This window comes from Xenopus tropicalis, chromosome 8, assembly GCF_000004195.4.
Source record: "Xenopus tropicalis strain Nigerian chromosome 8, UCB_Xtro_10.0, whole genome shotgun sequence".
NCBI classification, from domain to species: domain Eukaryota; kingdom Metazoa; phylum Chordata; class Amphibia; order Anura; family Pipidae; genus Xenopus; species Xenopus tropicalis.
In genome coordinates, this window is record NC_030684.2 from 131478241 (window position 1) to 131501317 (window position 23077).

Consider the following 23077-nt stretch of genomic DNA (forward strand, 5'->3'; position numbering starts at 1 on the left):
GCCGCACCATATTGAATTAAGTCTAAAAACTATCCAATTTCAGGCCAGATATCGGTCGGTAAGGCCCGTCGGTAGTGCCCCTACACGGGCCGATTAGCTGCCGAATCAGTCTAAGGGACCCATATCGCCAGCTAGAATCGGCCCGTGTATGGGGACCTTAAGTATTGGTTGGGATCTTTGCTATTGTCGCCCCCTGGTTTTGATCAATAAAAGCTCAGAAAAACTATAACTACAGTACATGGGCATCTGATATTAAAAGCAAATCTTTTTTTTTTGGAATGAGAACAATTCTATGTCCTAAGAAACTGCAGATATGAGTTTAGTTAATATGTAATGAATGAGTGGAGATAAGGTATCTGATAGGAAAGATAACACATTGCTGTACAGTTCTCCTGTTACTTTAACTTCAGAAGTGACACCTAGTAAAGGTGCCCATACACAGGCCAATTCTAGCTGCCGATATGGGTCCCTAAAGGTGGCCATACACGCACCGATATTATCGTACGAAACCTCGTTTCGTACGATAATCGGTGCGTGTATGGCATGTCGGCGAGTCGACCGATATCGCAGGAAGCTGCTGATATCGGACGACTCGCCGATCGGACCAGTTTGAAAATTTTGATCGGGCGCCATAGAAGGCGCCTGACCAAAATTCTCCCTTCAGAGCTGAATCGGCAGAAGGAGGTAGAAATCCTATTGTTTCTACCTCCTTACCTGCCGATTCAGCCCTGAATGGTGTGTGGCGGATCTTACGATGTTTCGTGCGACCGATGGTCGTACGAAACATCGTCAGATCGCCACGTGTATGGCCACCTTTAGACAGATTCAGCAGCTAATCAGCCCATGTATGGGCACTACCGACGGGCCTGCCCGACCGATATCTGGCCTGAAATCGCCCAGATATAGATCGGGCAGGTTAAAAAAATCTAGTCGGATCGGGGACCGCAACGGCTCGTTGATACAGTCCCCAAACCGACTTTGCCTATACCCGTTGTTATAATTCGAATTAGCCTACACATTTCCTGATATTGCTCGCCCGTAGGTGGGGGATATCGGGAGAAGATCCGCTCACTTGGCGACATCGCCAAGCGAGCAGATCTGAAAGTTTATGGGGACCTTAACTCTGTGACTGGCTAATGGTACAGGTTGTAATGATTGTATCTTCTGGTTATTTTTGAATTCCTGACTTGGGGGCAAGTTTTGGTTGAATAAAAACAAGATTTCCTACCAAATAAAGTCCCCTGTAAGCTGATAGGGTGCATAGAGGCCCCTAATAGCCAATCACAGCCCTTATTTGGCAGCTCCATGAACTTTTATGGTGCTTGTGTTGCTCCCCAAGTCTTTTTACATTTGACTGTGGCTCCTGAGTAAGAAAGGTTAGGGATCCCTGCCCTAAATAATAGAGGGTAGTCTGAGAAGTATGAGAAGGGTGTTGGCAGTATCATTTGATGACCTGCTCGGTTGGTGATACCATCCAGTTTGCAACTCCTACACCCACACTGATGATCCTACACCCACACTGATGATCCTACACCCACACTGATGATCCTACACCCACACTGATGATCCTACACCCACACTGATGATCCTACACCCACATTGATGATCCTACACCCACACTGATGATCCTACACCCACACTGATGATCCTACACCCACATTGATGATCCTACACCCACACTGATGATCCTACACCCACACTGATGATCCTACACCCACACTGATGATCCTACACCCACACTGATGATCCTACACCCACACTGATGATCCTACACCCACATTGATGATCCTACACCCACACAGTTGCCACCAATCTGTTAGTGCAAAGAGAGGAGGATGAGACCCAAGTGTTGGTCACACCAAAGGCAAAATATTGGGAAAGCAGAGGGAAAAGCTATAGTTGCGTTGAGCTTCTGTACGGGTGAAATCCCACATATATGTACTGAGGCAAGCTTAAAGACATGACTTTTTCTATTTACCAGCCCTTTAATGAATAGGTAGGCACTGCCAAATAACAACTAATCTGACAGATGATATCATTGTGCTAGTTACTACAACAATAATTTCCTCTTCCTTTGTTAAATACCTTAGTGAATGAAATGAAAATGCCTACAATTGTAAGCTGCTAAACAAGTAATGAGCCGTATAGCCCTTTACTGAATTGACTTCATAACCCATGAAGAGTGGGACTATGATGACACTGATTTACACTGACCCATAGCAGTTAATAGGATGAAGTCCGAGGCCCGGTAGATCCATAGCTGCTTGGGATAGGGCCGCCATGACCATGAGTCTGTGCACAATTTGCAGCTCTCGCTGGAACTGAATGTATGACTTTTCCTGTTTTTCCCCTGGAGGTTAAGGTTAATGATGTTACAAATCTATCTGTTATCTCTTGTCCGGGACAGAAAATGTTGCAGGCATTAATTATTTTGGGCGGTTTACAAAACAGGATCAGTTGGCTTCCATTATTTGACTTTTTGTACTGACAGAGCAGGAAGAAAGGAAACAGGTTTACACTAAAAATATCCCACAGGCAATGCCCGTTACATAAGCCAACAGTGTGTTTACTAAACTGCATGCCAGCAGCCTGGGCCCCTTCGCTGTTCGCTTCCCCTCCTCATTTTTTACAGATATTGGTACTCTCTGCTTTATTTCTTACTCCTCTACTTGCTCAAATTAAGCCCACCTTTCTCTCCTTATCTGATGCCCTGCTCTGTTACCATTGGTTTCCCAAGACCACCAGTATTGTCCATCTTAATGGCTTTTTTCTTTCACAATGACTTTAATTGCCTTCTCCTGACCCTTTGCATCATGTTTCTCCTTTTCCCCTCCACTTCTTTGCATTTCTTGGCTCATTTTGACTCCCTTTAGCACTGGTCTCCTCTTTTCCACTTTCTTTGCTCTGGGATCCTCTTAATGCCCTTCCATTGCTTTAATCCTGGTCTCCTTCTGATGGTTTTCTCCTCTTGTGCACCTCCAGTGCTCTTGTCCCTCCTTATCACCTCTATTGCTCATATCTTCATGCAATTCCTATTGCCCCTATCCTCCTCTGGTGCATTTTTATCCTTCTTAGCCCATTCAGCCATCCTTTATCCTTTTCCACTCATGTTCTTCTTGACCCTCCTTTACTCACCTTTGGTCAATATTGTCTTCTCTCATCCCATACAATGAAACATTTTGCTTCACTTCTACCACATTGATTATTGTCTCCCACCCACATCCAACTGCCCGTCATTATTCCTCTGCTGCTTGTGTAATATTCTGTTTTGCATCCCTTCTCCTTTTGATCTTTGGTCCAACTGAAGGCCCCAGCACAAGCATTATGGCCCCCAACATGCCCAAGGTTGAGCCCTATTTGTATAACATCTTTGTTTACAAATAATGTTGGCTTCAAACAAAGAGTTGCTAATTGATCTATGGTTTGCAAAATCAGACAGCACTGCTCTAAATGATCTTATATGTTCTGAGTAAGTTCTAAATGAGATTTTCTCTGCCACCTACTTCAATCTCATGCAGATACAAGCCAACATATCCATCATATTTTATTCGTACACACATCATTTATCAACAATAACAATGGACTTGTCTTTGTTGTTTCAGGCAATCCGGATCTGACTTCCTCTCCTAGTGTTCCAGTTGTGAGTTTTGATTTGCTTGAGACAACATCATCTGAGGGCCAATCATTGCAGACCTGTGACCACTCCTTTCTGTGAGTTTAAACACTGCTGGGGGACTAACACACTCCATTGGCCATTAATTCTTTCAGCACAGGAACTTCTTTTCATCACATGGGTTTGTTATAGTGTTGTGGAATAATGTCTCAATAGTTATTATGGCCTTAGCTTGTGGTTAACGTCATTCACACCCAAGAGCATGATGGATCCTTGTGACATTGCGTGTATGTGAGAGTTGAGACATAATCTGCTTTTCAGTTCATATGTTGGGCACTAATTTCAAGTCTGCCCTCCCGTTTAGACCGGGTCATCACATCAGTCCAACTAATAATTTAAGACTGAGTGGTGTTTTCCTATTGTTCCAGTCTTGATGCCTCCTTCTACCCTCTAGATAGGATACAAAAGTGATAATAGCAGTAAGTAGCAGCTACACCTCTATTATAGTATGAATCCTAGGTAAAAGTCTTAGCCTTACTGTAGAACTGTTAGCGGTAAGGGATTTCTGGGCACACTGCCTGCTAAATTCAGTGGAATGCACAAGTGTGGGAGATGGAGCTTATCCTCGTGATCCCCGTGTAATGGATAAATGATGGTTTTTGATCTGGCCCAGTGTAATGGATAATTGATGTTTTTTGATCTGGACCAGTGCACCACAGGGGGTTATGCAGACATTAAAGCAGTAGCATGGAAGCCCAGCTTATTTCCTCTGCCATCGGCTTTTGCTGCCATTAGATTATCTGAACTCCCTGATCTAAGGATGAGAGACAGAAGTGAACCTTTAACTTTAGTTACCTACCAATGAAAAGTTAGCTTAAATTGTCTTTTGCCATCAGACTTGTACAAAGGCTGCCCCTGTTATGACATACACCCCTAAGAGGCCTGTTTCAATCCATCTCTACCTTCATAACCCTCATTTTAGCTAAAAATCCCATACGTTTCCTATCTGGCAATATACCATAACTACCCTCTATATGTCCCTCACCCCCATAATGCCCACTATTATCCCATAATAATCCTGTCCCCTTTCCCAAAGTTCATACCCTCTCCATATCATGGACCTTTCTGTTCTTCCCCATCATTCTGTGCTCTTATTGCCTTTTTTAAAGCTCTTTCTGACATTGACTTGTTGTGGTACTTTCTATCTTGTTTCTTGTCTTTTCTACCCAACCCATCTAATAACATCTCTCCTGTACCTGGTTTGTATGGTCATTTGGACTTTCCCTGATCATTACATTAGGGTGAAGCAGATATGATGAAGAGGGCGAGGCAGTGACTCCTCTGGATGGTTTAGATGAGTTTTTGGCCATTGTTCAAGCTTCCAAGGCCGACAAACCAGTTCAGCAGCCTAAAATGTATAAATAGGTGTTGAAGTGACTAATGTTTACTAAACAGACCTTTGTAATGTATATTTTTTTTTTAAAAAAAGCATCATTGGTACTTTACCCAAGGACACTGACCTTCTCTTAACCTAGACTAGATCATCTGAAGGCATTCAGCTTCCTTGTTAGGGAAGTATGTATGCATGTATGTATATCTTTATTTATAAAGTGCTACTTATGTACGCAGCGCTGTACAGTACAATACATTAATACAAACGGGGGGTTATTAAGATAATAATAGATAAATACACAGTATAACAATAAATACAGATAAATACAAGGTACAGTTGCAATAAGTTAAGAGTCAAAGACACAAGAGGATGGAGGTCCCTGCCCCGTAGAGCTTACAATCTATATGGGAGGGTAAGAGTCAAAGGCACAAGAGGATGGAGGTCCCTGCCCCGTAGAGCTTACAATCTATATGGGAGTGTAAGAGTCAAAGGCACAAGAGGATGGAGGCCCCTGCCCCGTAGAGCTTACAATCTATATGGGAGGGTAAGAGTCAAAGACACAAGAGGATGGAGGTCCCTGCCCTGTAGAGCTTACAATCTATATGGGAGGGTAAGAGTCAAAGACACAAGAGGATGGAGGTCCCTGCCCCGTAGAGCTTACAATCTATATGGGAGGGTAAGAGTCAAAGGCACAAGAGGATGGGGGTCCCTGCCCCGTAGAGCTTACAATCTATATGGGAGGGTAAGAGTCAAAGACACAAGAGGATGGAGGTCCCTGCCCCGTAGAGCTTACAATCTATATGGGAGGGTAAGAGTCAAAGACACAAGAGGATGGAGGTCCCTGCCCCATAGAGCTTACAATCATAGCAAATTGCAAAACAGTCCTACATATTACCCCACCAAGATGGTGTTAGTGATCAAAAAGTTTTTGGGCTCTTGGGCACCAGATTGGGGTGGGGGTTTTGGGGTTTTAGGTTCAGTAAACTAAATACATCAAGTAAATTGTGAAATATGGTCCATTGTAATAATGATGGCTGAATTATGATCCAATGCAATGCTAAGATTATTTATCAGATATCATTCTGAGTTTTTTTAGTTAAATAAGTTAAGTTAGTAGATGTACGTGATTTTATTGGATCTTTTGATGTGTCCTCACATAGCCCCAGGAGAGACAGACCAGACAATGTACCTGTAGATGAAAATATCAGGGCTAAATCTTATGTACTTTCTAACCTTTATAAATATCAATTCCAACTGTAAGGTTTATATCAGGAGTATGGGTTTCTACAGCCTTTCCAGACAAGTTGCAAAGCAGCAGGTACTTCAGGTTGGGTTAGATAGCTGTGCTGCTATAGGGGTAGGGGTATGAGTAGAGGAATGCAAGGCAAGATGGAGTCAGTAGTGTAATATGGGAAGGAAGGGAACAGGGCTAGTAGGGCTGATTCAGTAGTTAGTCCAGTGATGACAGCAATTACTATCCTTTCAAAATCGTGGATAGCAAAATACCTTTGCAACATGCTTGTGTGTATTGTCCTTCCAGATGTAGTTTGGTGATACCTCCAGTGATCTGTGTCTTGGGTTACCATATCTTCTCACGTGGCATTAGTTTTAGGCCATCAACACTGTGCCTTTCTATAGACTTCTGTCACAGTGGCACAGATCCTATCTGATCCCCCCATTGTAAGCAGCAGTCCTGCCCTGCTTTATGGCTGAGATTCTAGCTATCTGTATAACAGAGCATTCTGTCACAGTGGCACAGATCCTATCTGATCCCCCCATTGTAAGCAGCAGTCCTGCCCTGCTTTATGGCTGAGATTCTAGCTATCTGTATAACAGAGCATTCTGTCACAGTGGCACAGATCCTATCTGATCCCCCCCATTGTAAGCAGCAGTCCTGCCCTGCTTTATGGCTGAGATTCTAGCTATCTGTATAACAGAGCATTCTGTCACAGTGGCACAGATCCTATCTGATCCCCCCCATTGTAAGCAGCAGTCCTGCCCTGCTTTATGGCTGAGATTCTAGCTATCTGTATAACAGAGCATTCTGTCACAGTGGCACAGATCCTATCTGATCCCCCCCCATTGTAAGCAGCAGTCCTGCCCTGCTTTATGGCTGAGATTCTAGCTATCTGTATAACAGAGCATTCTGTCACAGTGGCACAGATCCTATCTGATCCCCCCCATTGTAAGCAGCAGTCCTGCCCTGCTTCATGGCTGAGATTCTAGCTATCTGTATAACAGAGCATTCTGTCACAGTGACACAGATCCTATCTGATCCCCCCCATTGTAAGCAGCAGTCCTGCCCTGCTTTATGGCTGAGATTCTAGCTATCTGTATAACAGAGCATTCTGTCACAGTGGCACAGATCCTATCTGATCCCCCCATTGTAAGCAGCAGTCCTGCCCTGCTTTATGGCTGAGATTCTAGCTATCTGTATAACAGAGCATTCTGTCACAGTGGCACAGATCCTATCTGATCCCCCCATTGTAAGCAGCAGTCCTGCCCTGCTTTATGGCTGAGATTCTAGCTATCTGTATAACAGAGCAGTGGGCATTATCAGCCCCCGGTAGGAAAGTTCTGTTACCCAAGCTTCTATATCACGTTTCCCAAACAAGGAAATGCATTTGACAAATGGACTTCCTACTCATCCTCACTCACAGACTGTCACATACTCGCTTCCCACCGCTCTGTGCAAGGAAACATCCTTTATATTTGCAGAAATGGCTTTTTTTCAAGGGATTTTACCAAGTAATGGCTAACACTTTATCTCCAAGAGCTTTTAGGCAAAGCAAAAAAATCACGTTGTGCTGATACAGGGAACAGGCTGAGAATACAGAAATAGATTCCATAGACAGTTATACGGTTTGGCTGGGTTACAAGACGATATTATTATTATTATTAATAACATTTATTTATAAAGCGCCAACATATCCCGCAGCGCTGTACAATAAGTGGGTTTCATACATTGGACATACAGAGTAACATATAAAGCAATCAATAACCGATACAAGAGGGGAAGAGAGCCCTGCCCAAAAGAGCTTACAATCTACATTATTATTATTATTATTAACATTTATTTATAAAGTGCCAACATATCCCGCAGCGCTGTACAATAAGTGGGTTCCATACATTGGGCATACAGAGTAACATATAAAGCAATCAATAACCGATACAAGAGGGGAAGAGAGCCCTGCCCAAAAGAGCTTACAATCTACAAGGAGATGTGTTGGAAGCTATAGCCTAATTTAAATGGTGGTATAGCACATTAATATCCATAATGCTTGGGTCTTGGGGTCTTCTGGAGATAGAATATGGAGCAATAACGTCTAAAAAATGTTTAAAGGACAAGTAAAGGCATCATACAAGCATACTTGGGTGATAGCTGTAGTACAAGTTGCCCCAGGGACCGGTCCGATTGCCATCTTGGAGTCAGGAAGGAATTTTTTCCCCTCTGTGGCAAATTAGAGAGGCTTCAGATGGGGTTTTTGCCTTCCTCTGAATCAACTAGCAGTTAGGCAGGTTATATACTGTATAGGCATTATGGTTGAACTTGATGGACGTATGTCTTTTTTCAACCCAACTTACTATGTTACTATGCTACTTACTTTAAAGAGCCCCATTATCACTTACTTTAAAGTCTGGGCAGTGGTTCCCAAACTGTTGGGTTGTCCCCTCAAAGGGGGACTGAAGCAATGGTCAGAAAGGCACCCCCTAAAGGCCAGTTGGGTTACCATTTGGGAAAATATGTATTTGAAGTCTATATACTCCTGGCAGCCCAGCTTGAAGGTTAAAGGAAATATAATGGCCACCATTGTTGCTGCCGTGAATATCCTTGATACTATTACGTCATATTTGTGTAACCTTATTATGAGAAATGGGGAGCCCTGGCCAAGTGTTGGGGTGATTGAACAAAAAAAGTCTAAAAACCGTGACTTTCCTTATTATCTCTAACTGCTTTAGGCCTGACCATGCACCATAGTGCCAACCAAAGCTGGAGTGTGGGAATATCTTGTGGGACCTCTACTTTTGGTTATACTCTTGACTTGCTTTGCTCTGGCTATGGGGGGCTACAGAGGGGAAAAGTAAGGGTCATGCTAGGGAATTATAACATAATAGGAGGGCTATGGGAGGTGATAAGCTTTTAGCCAGACATACTTAGAAACAAAAGCAGCTTATGCAAGGCTGAATCTGCAAGCAAAACGACTAGTCACAAAGCAAAAGGAAAAATCATAATCTATTCTTTCCTTAATAGTTATATTAAGTCAATGAAAAGTTGATCTTGAAAGCAGAGTAGTGGTTTCTATTTCTATATAACCTTAGTGATACTTACCCTTTAGCATCTGTAAGTGTATGTAAGGGTATAGGAGCAGCTGGAATGAATGCAGCGGGCAGATAGGAGGCTTATCAGCTGCTTCCCACAAAGCTACACGGGCTATTGATTTCCTATCAGCGCTGGCTCAGGGACGCAGGACAGAATGGCCTCTGTTAGTTCTGTTGGTTGCGGTCGTTTGTCTCTCCTTCCGGGGCTCCCGGTGCCAGCTCTGACACATGGGCCTTGAATCTGACAGCAGATAAGGGCCAGCTCCTGCTGCCCAATAGTGTTTAACCCTTACGCTTGGTTGGAAAGGATATAGAGAGTCTCTGTGTGAGTGTGTCCCAAGAGCTTGCACTCTACAAGGCCTAGTAGGAGGTGACAGGGCGAGGCACAGTGAGTTTATCATTACAGCTTTGGTAGTTTCAGAGATTCCCTCTTGGAGGGATTAGGACAAAGTGGGTCCCTAAGAACAGGGGGATTGTAAGCTCTTTTGGGCAGGGCTCTCTTCCCCTCTTGTATCGGTTATTGGTTGCTTTATATGTTACTCTGTATGCCCAATGTATGTAACCCACTTATTGTACAGCGCTGCGGGATATGTTGGCGCTTTATAAATAAATGTTAATAATAATAATAATGTAGAGTGTAAGCTCTTTTGGGCAGGGCTCTCTTCCCCTCTTGTATCGGTTATTGATTGCTTTATATGTTACTCTGTATGTCCAATGTATGGAACCCACTTATTGTACAGCGCTGCGGGATATGTTGGCGCTTTATAAATAAATGTTAATAATAATAATAATAATAATGTAGATTGTAAGCTCTTTTGGGCAGGGCTCTCTTCCCCTCCTGTATCGGTTATTGGTTGCTTTATATGTTACTCTGTATGCCCAATGTATGTAACCCACTTATTGTACAGCGCTGCGGGATATGTTGGCGCTTTATAAATAAATGTTAATAATAATAATAATAATGTAGATTGTAAGCTCTTTTGGGCAGGGCTCTCTTCACCTCTTGTATCGGTTATTGATTGCTTTATATGTTACTCTGTATGTCCAATGTATGTAACCCACATATTGTACAGCGCTGCGGGATATGTTGGCACTTTATAAATAAATGTTAATAATAATAATAATAATAATGTAGATTGTAAGCTCTTTTGGGCAGGGCTCTCTTCACCTCTTGTATCGGTTATTGATTGCTTTATATGTTACTCTGTATGTCCAATGTATGTAACCCACATATTGTACAGCGCTGCGGGATATGTTGGCGCTTTATAAATAAATGTTAATAATAATAATAATAATAATGTAGATTGTAAGCTCTTTTGGGCAGGGCTCTCTTCACCTCTTGTATCGGTTATTGATTGCTTTATATGTTACTCTGTATGCCCAATGTATGGAACCCACTTATTGTACAGCGCTGCGGGATATGTTGGCGCTTTATAAATAAATGTTAATAATAATAATAATAATAATAATGTAGATTGCAAGCTCTTTTGGGCAGGGCTCTCTTCCCCTCTTGTATCGGTTATTGGTTGCTTTATATGTTACTCTGTATGCCCAATGTATGTAACCCACTTATTGTACAGCGCTGCGGGATATGTTGGGGCTTTATAAATAAATGTTAATAATAATAATAATAATAGGGGTTGCCACTTTATCCCTTATTGAATCCAAATCCTGCATAGGGTTTCCACCTGTCCGGCCAGCTTTCATAATTAGGAAAACCGGACAGGTCGTATCAAAGCCCCACCCACTGATGTTAAGGTCCCGCCTCTTCCCTGCCCCATGATGTAACGGGCCGCTTCTTCCCTGCACTATGACATTACTGTACGCCCCCTGCCCGGAGACAAATGCCGGCAGAGGTGGAAACCCTAATCCTGCATGTCTAGTTTAAATCCATGCTGCATGGCTGCACATAAAGCAGTTCAGTCTGCAGCGTGCATATAGATTAATTGCTAATTAGCCATGTAGGATGCAGATTCTATATGTGGCTAGTATTAAAGGGGTGAGGGGGAATCCCTACTAGGGACACCCACAGAGCCATATCTCACAGGGACACACTATGCTTGGTTTCCCAGAGGCCTACGTGAAGCGGTCTCTCCCATAGACACACACAGACACTTACAGAGCTGGTTTAAGGTACCAGGGTTAAAATAAGGGGGGTTCTCTGGGCCTTGAACATAGGGAATCCCTAGTGTGGCAGCAGCTGTAGTAAGGAAGAGTGAAAAATATTAGGGATAGTCCAAGCACCCAGCAACAGCTGAAGGCCTTCAGGGCATTATGGGATTTGTAGTTCAACAAAAACTGGAGAGCTATCCTTTTAATTCTGTTATCGTCTATGCCCTGAACAGAGGAACATTATGTGACAACATCTCCCCTTTCATTTCATCGCATTATAATTTCTATAGAAAAATGTTTATCTATAATTTCCGTGGCTTCAGGAAGAAACTGTTCTATTTAGTGCCAGAAATGTTAATCTGCACGGCAGGAAGCATCACGCCCAGCCCATAGGAAACTAGTGGGGAAATATATCATATATATATATATTAAATATAATGTAAAAAATGTAAAATCTTGCATTTGGGGCACAGAAGAGACAAGGGGCATGGGAGAGGCCGTCATGATTTTAAAGGGGAGCTGTTTTTTGCCTATTGAAATGAAATATAAGCAATTTCCCAGCATATCTTTAGTACACATTTCCACTGGTTTTATTATTATAAATAATGGCCACATCACCAGTAGTCCTGTTGGGCTACGTTGGGATGTGGCCAGGGGGCCAGAATGCATTGCGCAATACTAAACTGTACTGGCGCTGGTATTTATGGGGAGCAGTGGGCCCTTAGCTGGCAGGAAGGGGCGGGGTGAGGCTGAAGTGATGGGCTCTTTAATTGGGTTTTCCACCTCCCTCAGTCCAAGACCACCAGAGTCTTTCTTGAAATCATGATGATGTCATGACTGCATGATGATGTCATACAAATGCTGAGCCCTTTGGGGAAACTGGGGCTGACTTTCAGTTGCACAACATGGCCCTACAGAACCTACAAAAGTGCAAAAACAATGCCCCATTCTACTTTAACTGTATCCTGTTACACCTACCTTGCACCCTTGGCCTCCCTTAAACCATGCCCTCTTTCTAATAAGCTCCACCCATGTTGTTTTTGTTTATAATTAGGGCTGGCCTAAACAGGGACAAATGGCTGTGTACAGTGCATACAGTAACAACTCAGGGGGCACAATACGCAATGTAGGGTATGCCTACCATCACTGCCTGTGCATTTATACTGTTATACATTCACATCTTCCTGCAATTTCATTGGAATCATCACAAAAATTGTGGCCACTCCCAAAATACCCAAATTAAACCCTTTTTGCGTGAAAAAAAACAAATATGGGCGCTACCATCCTCAGCTGAGACGTTCCCCATAGACTAGAGTCACAACACCGCCATCTGGTGGTCTTGATAATAAATACATTTGATAATAATTACATAGAAATAAATGATATTGATATAAAGAATATGTTTATCTGATGCCCTGTGGGTTATCTCTTGACTGTAATGTTTAAAAAAAATATATATATATATATATATAAACAGAACCAGGGGTCAAACAGGTTTGTCAGAAAGCTGACAGCAAACAGGCGCCTGCGGGCAGATAAAACAAATATATCCGGCCCATCCCATGCAAATACACTCAGGTTCAGCAGTCACCTCTGTGTATTACTGGGCTGCGGAATTGCCTGGGGCATTAGGTTTCTAGTTACCCCCTTCCCACGGGTGTGAGAACAGTCAGTGCTGATATGGGACATTCAGGAGCTGCTCCCTAGGGAGGCACAGGATCTGCTCTCTGCTGGGAAAATCAATGACTGTCCCTTGGCTGGGAACTAGGAAAAAGTTAGAGGTAGGTGACCCTAATCTGCTGGTTTGTGAATGAAAGGAATGAAGTTATCCTTCAGGTTTGAGTGAGAGGTAAGTAACTGAGTGAGAGGTAGGTGTCTGGACATCTGTGTTGTACGAAAGGGAGTAGTAGGTGCTGTAATGTCTGTGTATTTATAAAAGGGGGAATGTAGGTGCCCGGATGTTGGTGTATTAGAAGTGGGATGACATGGTCTAATGCTTGTGTATTTAGAAGAGGTAGGTATCCTGATATCTGTGTATTAGTAGGTGTAGGTGCCCTATTATCTGTGTATTAGGAGATGGGGAGGGGTAGGTACACTGATACTTCTGTATTAGGGGAGTGGAGAGGTTTTTGCCAGCAAGAGGTAGGTGACCTGATACATGGATATGAGGAAGAGATAGAATAGGTAGGTGCCCTGTAATCTGTATGTTGTTATTAACAGGGTGGTAGGTGCACTGATATATGTATGTGCCTTAAGAGGAGGTAAAGGTAGTCTTTATGTTACATACCCTAATATATGTGCGATATGAGAAAGTGAAATCCTTACTCCTACTACACCTTCATATCTGTGTAGTAAGTGGAAGGATACACAGGGTACATAGGTGTCCTGGTGTCTGTATATTAAAAGGAAAGTAGTAGGTACCCTCATATCTGTATACATTAGAAGAAGAGAATATATAGGTGCCCTGGTGTCTGTATATTATGGGACAGTGAGAGGTAGGTCCCCGGATACCCTGCTATTAGAAGAGAAAGGGACCCAGTGGTGCCTGTGTATAAGGGCCCTAAAGGGATATAATAAAGAAGTCCGTGTCTGTGTGCGTTGCCAGACTCTGCTCTGCATCTGGTTCCATTAGATAAAAATATCCCAGATAAAGGGAAAGCTGAGACGCTTTATTGTGCAGATGCTCCAGTGGGGATATTTATACCCGGCCCTTGGCAGGGGCGTGAGGTCTGGGATGGTGCCAGCTTTGGGTGAGGGTTACAAAGAGAGCAGTCAAGTGAGCAGAGATGGGACACAAGAGCCTCTTGTCACGGTGCCCTGGGGAGCGGGACCCTCAATACACTGAAGGATTCTGGGAGATAACGCTGCTGTTTGTTGGCTGAGGGAATGAGAGTCACCAATTGTGCTGCTGTAATAACCTTCAGATGGGCTAAATTGCAATATACGCACAATGAGTATGCTGGGAGTTATAGTTTATTGTAGTGAGAGGGCTGGGGTTTCTAAATATCATATTTGCAATTTTATATGGCTCTTTTAGGCTGCACCTGCGCCAGATACTGCAATCCAGGCATTTAAAATGTTTAATGTGCCAGATACTACAGTAAAAGTATTTGAATTCAGTCTGTGCCAGATGCTGCAGCAAAGGCATTTGAATTCAGTCTGTGCCAGATACTGCAGGAAAGGCATTTGAATTCAGTCTGTGTCAGATACTGCAGGAAAGGCATTTGAATTCAGTCTGTGCCAGATACTGCAGCAAAGGCATTTGAATTCAGTCTGTGCCAGATACTGCAGCAAAGGCATTTGAATTCAGTCTGTGCCAGATACTGCAGCAAAGGCATTTGAATTCAGTCTGTGCCAGATACTGCAGCAAAGGCATTTGAATTCAGTCTGTGCCAGATACTGCAGCAAAGGCATTTGAATTCAGTCTGTGCCAGATACTGCAGCAAAGGCATTTGAATTCAGTCTGTGCCAGATACTGCAGTAAAGGCATTTGAATTCAGTCTGTGCCAGATACTGCAGTAAAGGCATTTGAATTCAGTCTGTGCCAGATACTGCAGGAAAGGCATTTGAATTCAGTCTGTGCCAGATACTGCAGGAAAGGCATTTGAATTCAGTCTGTGCCAGATACTGCAGTAAAGACATTTGAATTCAGTCTGTGCCAGATACTGCAGTTAAGACATTTGAATTCAGTCTGTGCCAGATACTGCAGTAAAGACATTTGAATTCAGTCTGTGCCAGATACTGCAGTAAAGGCATTTGAATTCAGTCTGTGCCAGATGCTGCAGCAAAGGCATTTGAATTCAGTCTGTGCCAGATACTGCAGGAAAGGCATTTGAATTCAGTCTGTGTCAGATACTGCAGGAAAGGCATTTGAATTCAGTCTGTGCCAGATACTGCAGCAAAGGCATTTGAATTCAGTCTGTGCCAGATACTGCAGCAAAGGCATTTGAATTCAGTCTGTGCCAGATACTGCAGTAAAGGCATTTGAATTCAGTCTGTGCCAGATACTGCAGGAAAGGCATTTGAATTCAGTCTGTGCCAGATACTGCAGGAAAGGCATTTGAATTCAGTCTGTGCCAGATACTGCAGTAAAGACATTTGAATTCAGTCTGTGCCAGATACTGCAGTTAAGACATTTGAATTCAGTCTGTGCCAGATACTGCAGTAAAGACATTTGAATTCAGTCTGTGCCAGATACTGCAGTAAAGGCATTTGAATTCAGTCTGTGCCAGATACTGCAGTAAAGGCATTGGAATTCAGTCTGTGCCAGATACTGCAGTAAAGACATTTGAATTCAGTCTGTGCCAGATACTGCAGTAAAGACATTTGAATTCAGTCTGTGCCAGATACTGCAGTTAAGACATTTGAATTCAGTCTGTGCCAGATACTGCAGTAAAGACATTTGAATTCAGTCTGTGCCAGATACTGCAGTAAAGACATTTGAATTCAGTCTGTGCCAGATACTGCAGTAAAGACATTTGAATTCAGTCTGTGCCAGATACTGCAGTAAAGACATTTGAATTCAGTCTGTGCCAGATACTGCAGTTAAGACATTTGAATTCAGTCTGTGCCAGATACTGCAGTAAAGACATTTGAATTCAGTCTGTGCCAGATACTGCAGTTAAGACATTTGAATTCAGTCTGTGCCAGATACTGCAGTAAAGGGATTTATATTTTAGTCTGTGCCAGATACTGCAGTAAAGGGATTTATACAGTGGCTTGCAAAAGTATTCGGCCTCCTTGAACTTTTCCACATTTTGTCACATTACAGCCACAAACATGAATCCATTTTATTGGAATTCCACGTGAAAGACCAATACAAAGTGGGGTACACGTGAGAAGTGGAAGGAAAATCATACATGATTCCAAACATTTTTTACAAATAAATAACTGCAAAGGGGGGTGTGCGTAATTATTCAGCCCCCTGAGTCAATACTTTGTAGAACCCCCTTTTGCTGCAATTCCAGCTGCCAGGCTTTTAGGGTATGTCTCTACCAGCTTTGCCCATCTACAGACTGAAATCCTTGCCCATTCTTCTTTGCAAAACAGCTCCAGCTCAGTCAGATTAGAGGGACAGCGTTTGTGAACAGCAGTTTTCAGATCTTGCCACAGATTCTCCATTGGATTTAGATCTGGACTGTGACTGGGCCATTCTAACACATGGATATGTTTTGGTTTAAACCATTCCATTGTTGCCCTGGCTTTATGTTTAGGGTCGTTGTCCTGCTGGAAGATGAACCTCCGTCCCAGTCTCAAGTCTTTTGCAGACTCCAAGAGGTTTTCTTCCAAGATTGCCCTGTATTTGGCTCCATCCATCTTCCCATCAACTCTGACCAGCTTCCCTGTCCCTGCTGAAGAGAAGCCCCCCCAGAGCATGATGCTGCCCCCCCATATGTGACAGTGGGGATGGTGTGTTCAGAGTGATGTGCAGTGTTAGTTTTCCGCCACACATAGCGTTTTGCATTTTGGCCAAAAAGTTCCATTTTGGTCTCATCTGACCAGAGCCCCTTCTTCCACATGTTTGCTGTGTCCCCCACATGGCTTGTGGCAAACTGCAAACGGGACTTCTTATGGTTTTCTGTTAACAATGGCTTTCTTCTTGCCACTCTTCCATAAAGGCCAACTTTGTGCAGTGCACGACTAATAGTTGCCTATGGACAGATTCCCCCACCTGAGCTGTAGATCTCTGCAGCTCCCCCAGAGTCACCATGGGCCTCTTGGCTGCATTTCTGATCAGCGCTCTCCTTGTTCGGCCTGTGAGTTTAGGGGGACGGCCTTGTCTTGGTAGGGTTACAGTTGTGCCATACTCCTTCCATTTCTGAATGATCGGTGGAACAGTGCTCCGTGGGATGTTCAAGGTTTTGGAAATCTTTTTGTAGCCTAAGCCTGCTTTAAATTTCTCAATAACTTTATCCCTGACCTGTCTGGTGTGTTCTTTGGACTTCATGGTGTTGTTGCTCCCAATATTCTCTTAGCAACCTCTGAGGCCGTCACAGAGCAGCTGTATTTGTACTGACATTAGATTACACACAGGTGCACTCTATTTAGTCATTAGCACTCATCAGGCAATGTCTATGGGCAACTGACTACACTCAGACCAAAGGGGGCTGAATAATTACGCACACCCCACTTTGCACTTATTTATTTGTAAAAAATGTTTGGAATCATGTATGATTTTCCTTCCACTTCTCACGTGTACCCCACTTTGTATTGGTCTTTCACGTAGAATTCCAATAAAATTGATTCATGTTTGTGGCTGTAATGTGACAAAATGTGGAAAAGTTCAAGGGGGCCGAATACTTTTGCAAGCCACTGTATTTCAGGCTGTGCCAGATACTGCAGTAAATGTTTTTAACATTCAATAGGAACACCCATCTGTAATCCTCCAGTAACCAATGGGAGTAGTGCAGAGTGGCCATCCCATGGATGATTGACTGCATATTTACTTAAGGCCCAGAAAACAAGAGGATTCTGACTCCATAGAGAGAATGGATGCTAGAGGAATGCTTTTTACTCATACAAAATAATCATTATTTTAACCATTTGCATGCCGAGTGTCTTTGATTACATTGCCAGTAAACACACGGCGCCGTATAAAAAGTGGAAACTGGAAACGTAAAATACATGGTACCGAAACACAGAGATCATTGCCAGGGAAATTAATTTTTCTTCCATATTTTGTATTTTTTTTTTTTTTTTTTTTTGCATTTGCTGTTTCTGGGGAATCATTTGCTTTTTCTGAGAAGCTGAACAATTTTTACTAAAAGCCATCATTTTGTGCTGAGCAAATAATGGAGGGAAAGTCAGACGTACCAAAAGTAGAAGAGTTTAACAAATCACATTTATCATTATTAGTAGTAGTTATCCAGAATGCTCGGGACCTGGGGTTTTTCGAGTAATGGATCTTTCCGTAATTTGGATCTCCATAACATAAGTTTGTTAAAAATCATTTAAATATTAAATAAACCCAATAGGGCTGTTCTGCCCCCAATAAGGGGTAATTATATCTTAGTTGGGATCAAGTACAGGTACTGTTTTATTATTACAGAGAAAAGGGAATCATTTAACCATTAAATAAACCCAATAGGGCTGTTCTGCCCCAATAAGGGGTAATTATATCTTAGTTGGGATCAAGTACAGGTACTGTTTTATTATTACAGAGAAAAGGGAATCATTTAACCATGAAATAAACCCAATAGGGCTGTTCTGCCCCAATAAGGGGTAATTATATCTTAGTTGGGATCAAGTACAGGTACTGTTTTATTATTACAGAGAAAAGGGAATCATTTAACCATTAAATAAACCCAATAGGACTGTTCTGCCCCCAATAAGGGGTAATTATATCTTAGTTGGGATCAAGTACAGGTACTGTTTTATTATTACAGAGAAAAGGGAATCATTTAACCATGAAATAAACCCAATAGGGCTGTTCTGCCCCAATAAGGGGTAATTATATCTTAGTTGGGATCAAGTACAGGTACTGTTTTACCTTTTAAATCATTTTTAAACATTAGAATTATTTTCTTATAATGGAGTCTATGAGAGATGGCCTTTCCATCATTTCCGTTATTATTTATAGAGGGAGGGTAATATTTGTATTTGGGGAGGCAGCACCATCCAGTTTGTTATAGGATATTGCTTTAGGGAGGCTTTTGTTTGGGGTGGCCTTAGGGCAGAAGTGATGCACTTTATTTCTCTCCCCCCAGATTTCAGATTAGCGTGACTGGCACACAGAATATTAAGATCAGTTGAGCGGTGCTGGCTCCGAGCTGCGGGGACCCCGTGATCATGTTCTGAAAGTGGCAGCGGAGTTGGAAGCGTGAGTATATTGCTGAATTGCTCAATTGGATGTTTTACTGGTTTCACTCGCAGCTAATTGTCTGCCTTCTGTTTGCTGCCATAAGAGCCGTCGGGTTCTGCTGGAACTGGATACCAGGCTGCCATCGCCTCCGGGGGATTCATAGCTTAGTGTCGTGTATCTGAGAACTAATATATAATGAGGGATATGGAGACAAGATGCGCCAAGGAAGGGCAATTATATATTTGGGAGACATGGCACAGACTGTTAGGGCAGTGAGGATGCAAAGCAAATGAGAATAGCACTGGGAATGATGCCTAATGGCCCACTGTATAGTACCCTCATTTTTATTGGGCTTAGTTTATAATTATTTTTATTCTCCCAAGCATCAATGAAAGCATTGTCTTGCCTAAGTAGCCATTGTTTTTTTGCTGGCAGACTGGCTACAATCTCCCTTATTTAATCCCATAGCCCTCTTAATATGTTACATTTCCATTACAAAACATCAACATAGGACATGGTCTAGCAACACCCAGACATGATGGTTTAAGCAGCCAAATTAACCCTCATTATAGAGCACAATTGCTCTAGGTTTTCTCATAGCCTATACAGGGATCGCAGCATAGGGATTCCCCTGTACTAAGCACAATTCAGCAGGAACAGCCCCCTAAGTTTGCTCATAGTCTGTACAGAGAGATATCATAAAACTATGGCACATAGGGATTCCCCTGTACTAAGCACAATTCAGCAGGAACAGCCCCCTAAGTTTGCCCATAGCCTGTACAGAGAGATACCATAAAACTATGGCAGCATAGGGATTCCCCTGTACTAAGCACAATTCAGCAGGAACAGCCCCCTAAGTTTGCCCATAGCCTGTACAGAGAGATATCATAAAACTATGGCAGCATAGGGATTCCCCTGTACTAAGCACAATTCAGCAGGAACAGCCCCCTAAGTTTGCCCATAGACTGTACAGAGAGATATCATAAAACTATGGCAGCATAGGGATTCCCCGGTACTAAGCACAATTCAGCAGGAACAGCCCCCTAAGTTTGCCCATAGCCTGTACAGAGAGATATCATAAAACTATGGCAGCATAGGGATTCCCCTGTACTAAGCACAATTCAGCAGGAACAGCCCCCTAAGTTTGCTCATAGCCTGTACAGAGAGATACCATAAAACTATGGCACATAGGGATTCCCCTGTACTAAGCACAATTCAGCAGGAACAACCCCCTAAGTTTGCTCATAGCCTGTACAGAGAGATACCATAAAATTATGGCAGCATAGGGATTCCCCTGTATAAGCACAATTCAGCAGGAACAGCCCCCTAAGTTTGCTCATAGCCTGTACAGAGAGATACCATAAAACTATGGCAGCATAGGGATTCCCCTGTACTAAGCACAATTCAGCAGGAACAGCCCCCTAAGTTTAATTACCATCACCGGATGGTTAGGTGGTCTAACACTGGGTCTTTTGTATTTCCAGCCAATGGCAGAGAGTGGCAGGGCTCCAGATCCTGCCAACATGGGGGTGAGAAGCCCCAATGGAGGTTCCAAGGTGAGAGTGTTCCTTAAGGAACAATTCCTACAACACGGAATTATTGGCTGGGCATCGCTCATGATGATTGATTACTGCTTTGGATAACCCTTTTGTTGGCAGGGAGGCATTCCTTTGGCAACAAATAGGGGGGGCTGCCCTAATCACATGCTCTATCGCTTGCTGTGCATGATATCTCTAGCTGCCAGCTGTGTTTGCTCCTCTTGCTGATCCAATGATTACTGTTACTGGGGAAGGAACCAATGCTGGGAGTTAGATCTAAATACAGGGATTAGTTTGGAGTGATAACCCAACTGAACATTTTTGGATGAATTGGAACACCAATGTGATTGGATAACATAGGTGCCAACCCACCAACAATGTTCTACTGGTTAGCAACGAGGCTACCAGACAGGAAAGCCATGAAGAAAAATATCTACTGTATCAGGCAGTAAAGGTCAATATGCCCCTATAGTCAGGCCAAACTTCTTTTATTCAGCAGAAAAGGCCTTTGAAGTAGTAACAGTTATTCTTCAACGTGATTGGATAACATAGGTGCCAACCCACCAACAATGTTCTACTGGTTAGCAATGAGGCTACCATACAGGAAAGCCATGAATAAAACTACTGTATTAGGCAGTAAAGTAAAGTTGGGCCAAACTTCTTTTATTCAGCAGAAAAGGCCTTTGAACTAGTACCAATTATTCTATATATCTTTATTTGGGTTCTAATAGAGATACCAGGACACCATCAAGCAAACTGATGAGCTAAGTGTCATCTATAATATTTCTTATGGAGAACTTAATCTCACAGTGAACATGTGAAATTCTACAAGAATTTGAAGTTGGTTATTTCTTTTCAATGTGCAATTTGGGCCCTTTCTTGAATGATAGACCCATTCCCTGTCCACTGGGAGAAAACAAAAGTAATTGAAAATAATAATAGAAATAAGACTTTTGTCTTGTCATCACTTTCTTGACCAGAGAGTCTTTGTACTTTCCGGTCGGTAGAAAGGACGACCATAAAGCCGAAAGATCCAACAATAACATTTTAGCCAAAATTTTCCATTTATCCATAATATCACAGGCCCAAAGGTTTCTAATAAAGAGAAGATTCCATGCAGGAGATGGGGTCCCTAGGAAGGGTCATGGTCCTCCAGTTGGACCTCCCTGATCTACAAGATACCAAACATTTATTTTACAATAAACTTAACACACACATCGTATTATTCTACATGTATTTGTATTTATACATGAATATTGCTTGCCTAGGCTTATCCATTCTTTGTAATAGCCATAGAGGAGCACCCAAGATGGTAGCTGTCTGTTTAATACCTCACTGATGGAAAGCAATATATCAAGTCCTATTTATATGTCTGAAATTTAATGTACTGAACAGATAAGTTCTCAGTGTAACCAAAGGGAAACTAAACCCCGCTAGTGAAAACAAGATATATTTTCCTTTCAACAAATGCACGGCCTCCCAGCACCTCGTCTGGAATTTTAAGTCCTTTGACATCCACGTTCCAGCAATGAGATCAAGATAACTGAGATTCCCCTACGGCCTTGCTGTACATGAAAGGGCATCTGGTGACTTTATGGCATCAATAAAAGCCATTACAGCAAATCTGTTCCAAGTGCCAACTCACATTAAACTGCACCTGGCATTTTGGGCAGTAGGCCTGCTGCTTATTTATTGCCCACTATGTAGTTTTATGTCTAAGCAGCAGCAGAGAGGTTAATGCCATGTTGCGATACTACGTGGCTACTCTTTCCTCATAAAGCTCCCAACATTCCCAGTACCACCATTAGGGCCCTGTATTTGTCAAAGAATTTAAAGCCTCTGCCTCTGGAATGACAGATATACTTTCAGTTCTGCCCCGAGGGCCCATTCCTGTGTTGCAGACAGCCGATCTTTCCTCGAACCAGAACTAGTAGCGCAGAAAGGGACAGACAAATACTGATTTCTATAAAAACAATGGTGTATTTGCCCTTATTCAAAAAAAGTGCAAATAGACCATGGTTTTCATTTTGCCTAATGTAGACAAAATATATTTCTAACACAGGTCCAGGTGTATATGACTGCACCATTGGTTTAAATAATATGTCAGACTCACTGGACCCTAATGTAAAATGCTATACATACAACTATAAATGACCCAACTTCTTACCATGTAGATCAGGGATCCCCAACCTTTTATACCCATTAGCCGCATTTGGAAAAAGTGTTGGGGAGCAACACAAGCATGAAAAAGGTTCCTGGGGGTGCAAATAAGGGCAATAATTGGCTACTTAATAGCCCCT

At 42.6% G+C, this 23077-nt stretch overlaps 1 protein-coding gene across 6 annotated transcripts in view; it reads left to right on the top strand.

The window, feature by feature from the left end:
- Positions 1-23077, top strand: part of nek2 (NIMA-related kinase 2) — an 80491-nt gene that overhangs the window by 32049 nt on the left and 25365 nt on the right. For 3 of the 6 annotated variants that reach the window (XM_012968175.3, XM_031890304.1, XM_012968176.3), the window contains exons 2-4: positions 3603-3711; positions 19145-19257; positions 20724-20795. In XM_012968175.3, the coding sequence (XP_012823629.1) occupies positions 20727-20795 (69 nt within the window). In that variant the 5' untranslated portion in view covers positions 3603-3711; positions 19145-19257; positions 20724-20726. Of the gene's footprint in view, positions 1-3602; positions 3712-13086; positions 13220-19144; positions 19258-20723; positions 20796-23077 lie in introns of those variants that run through there. The other 3 variants (XM_012968177.3, XM_012968179.3, NM_001001457.2) reach the window with 3 other exon arrangements.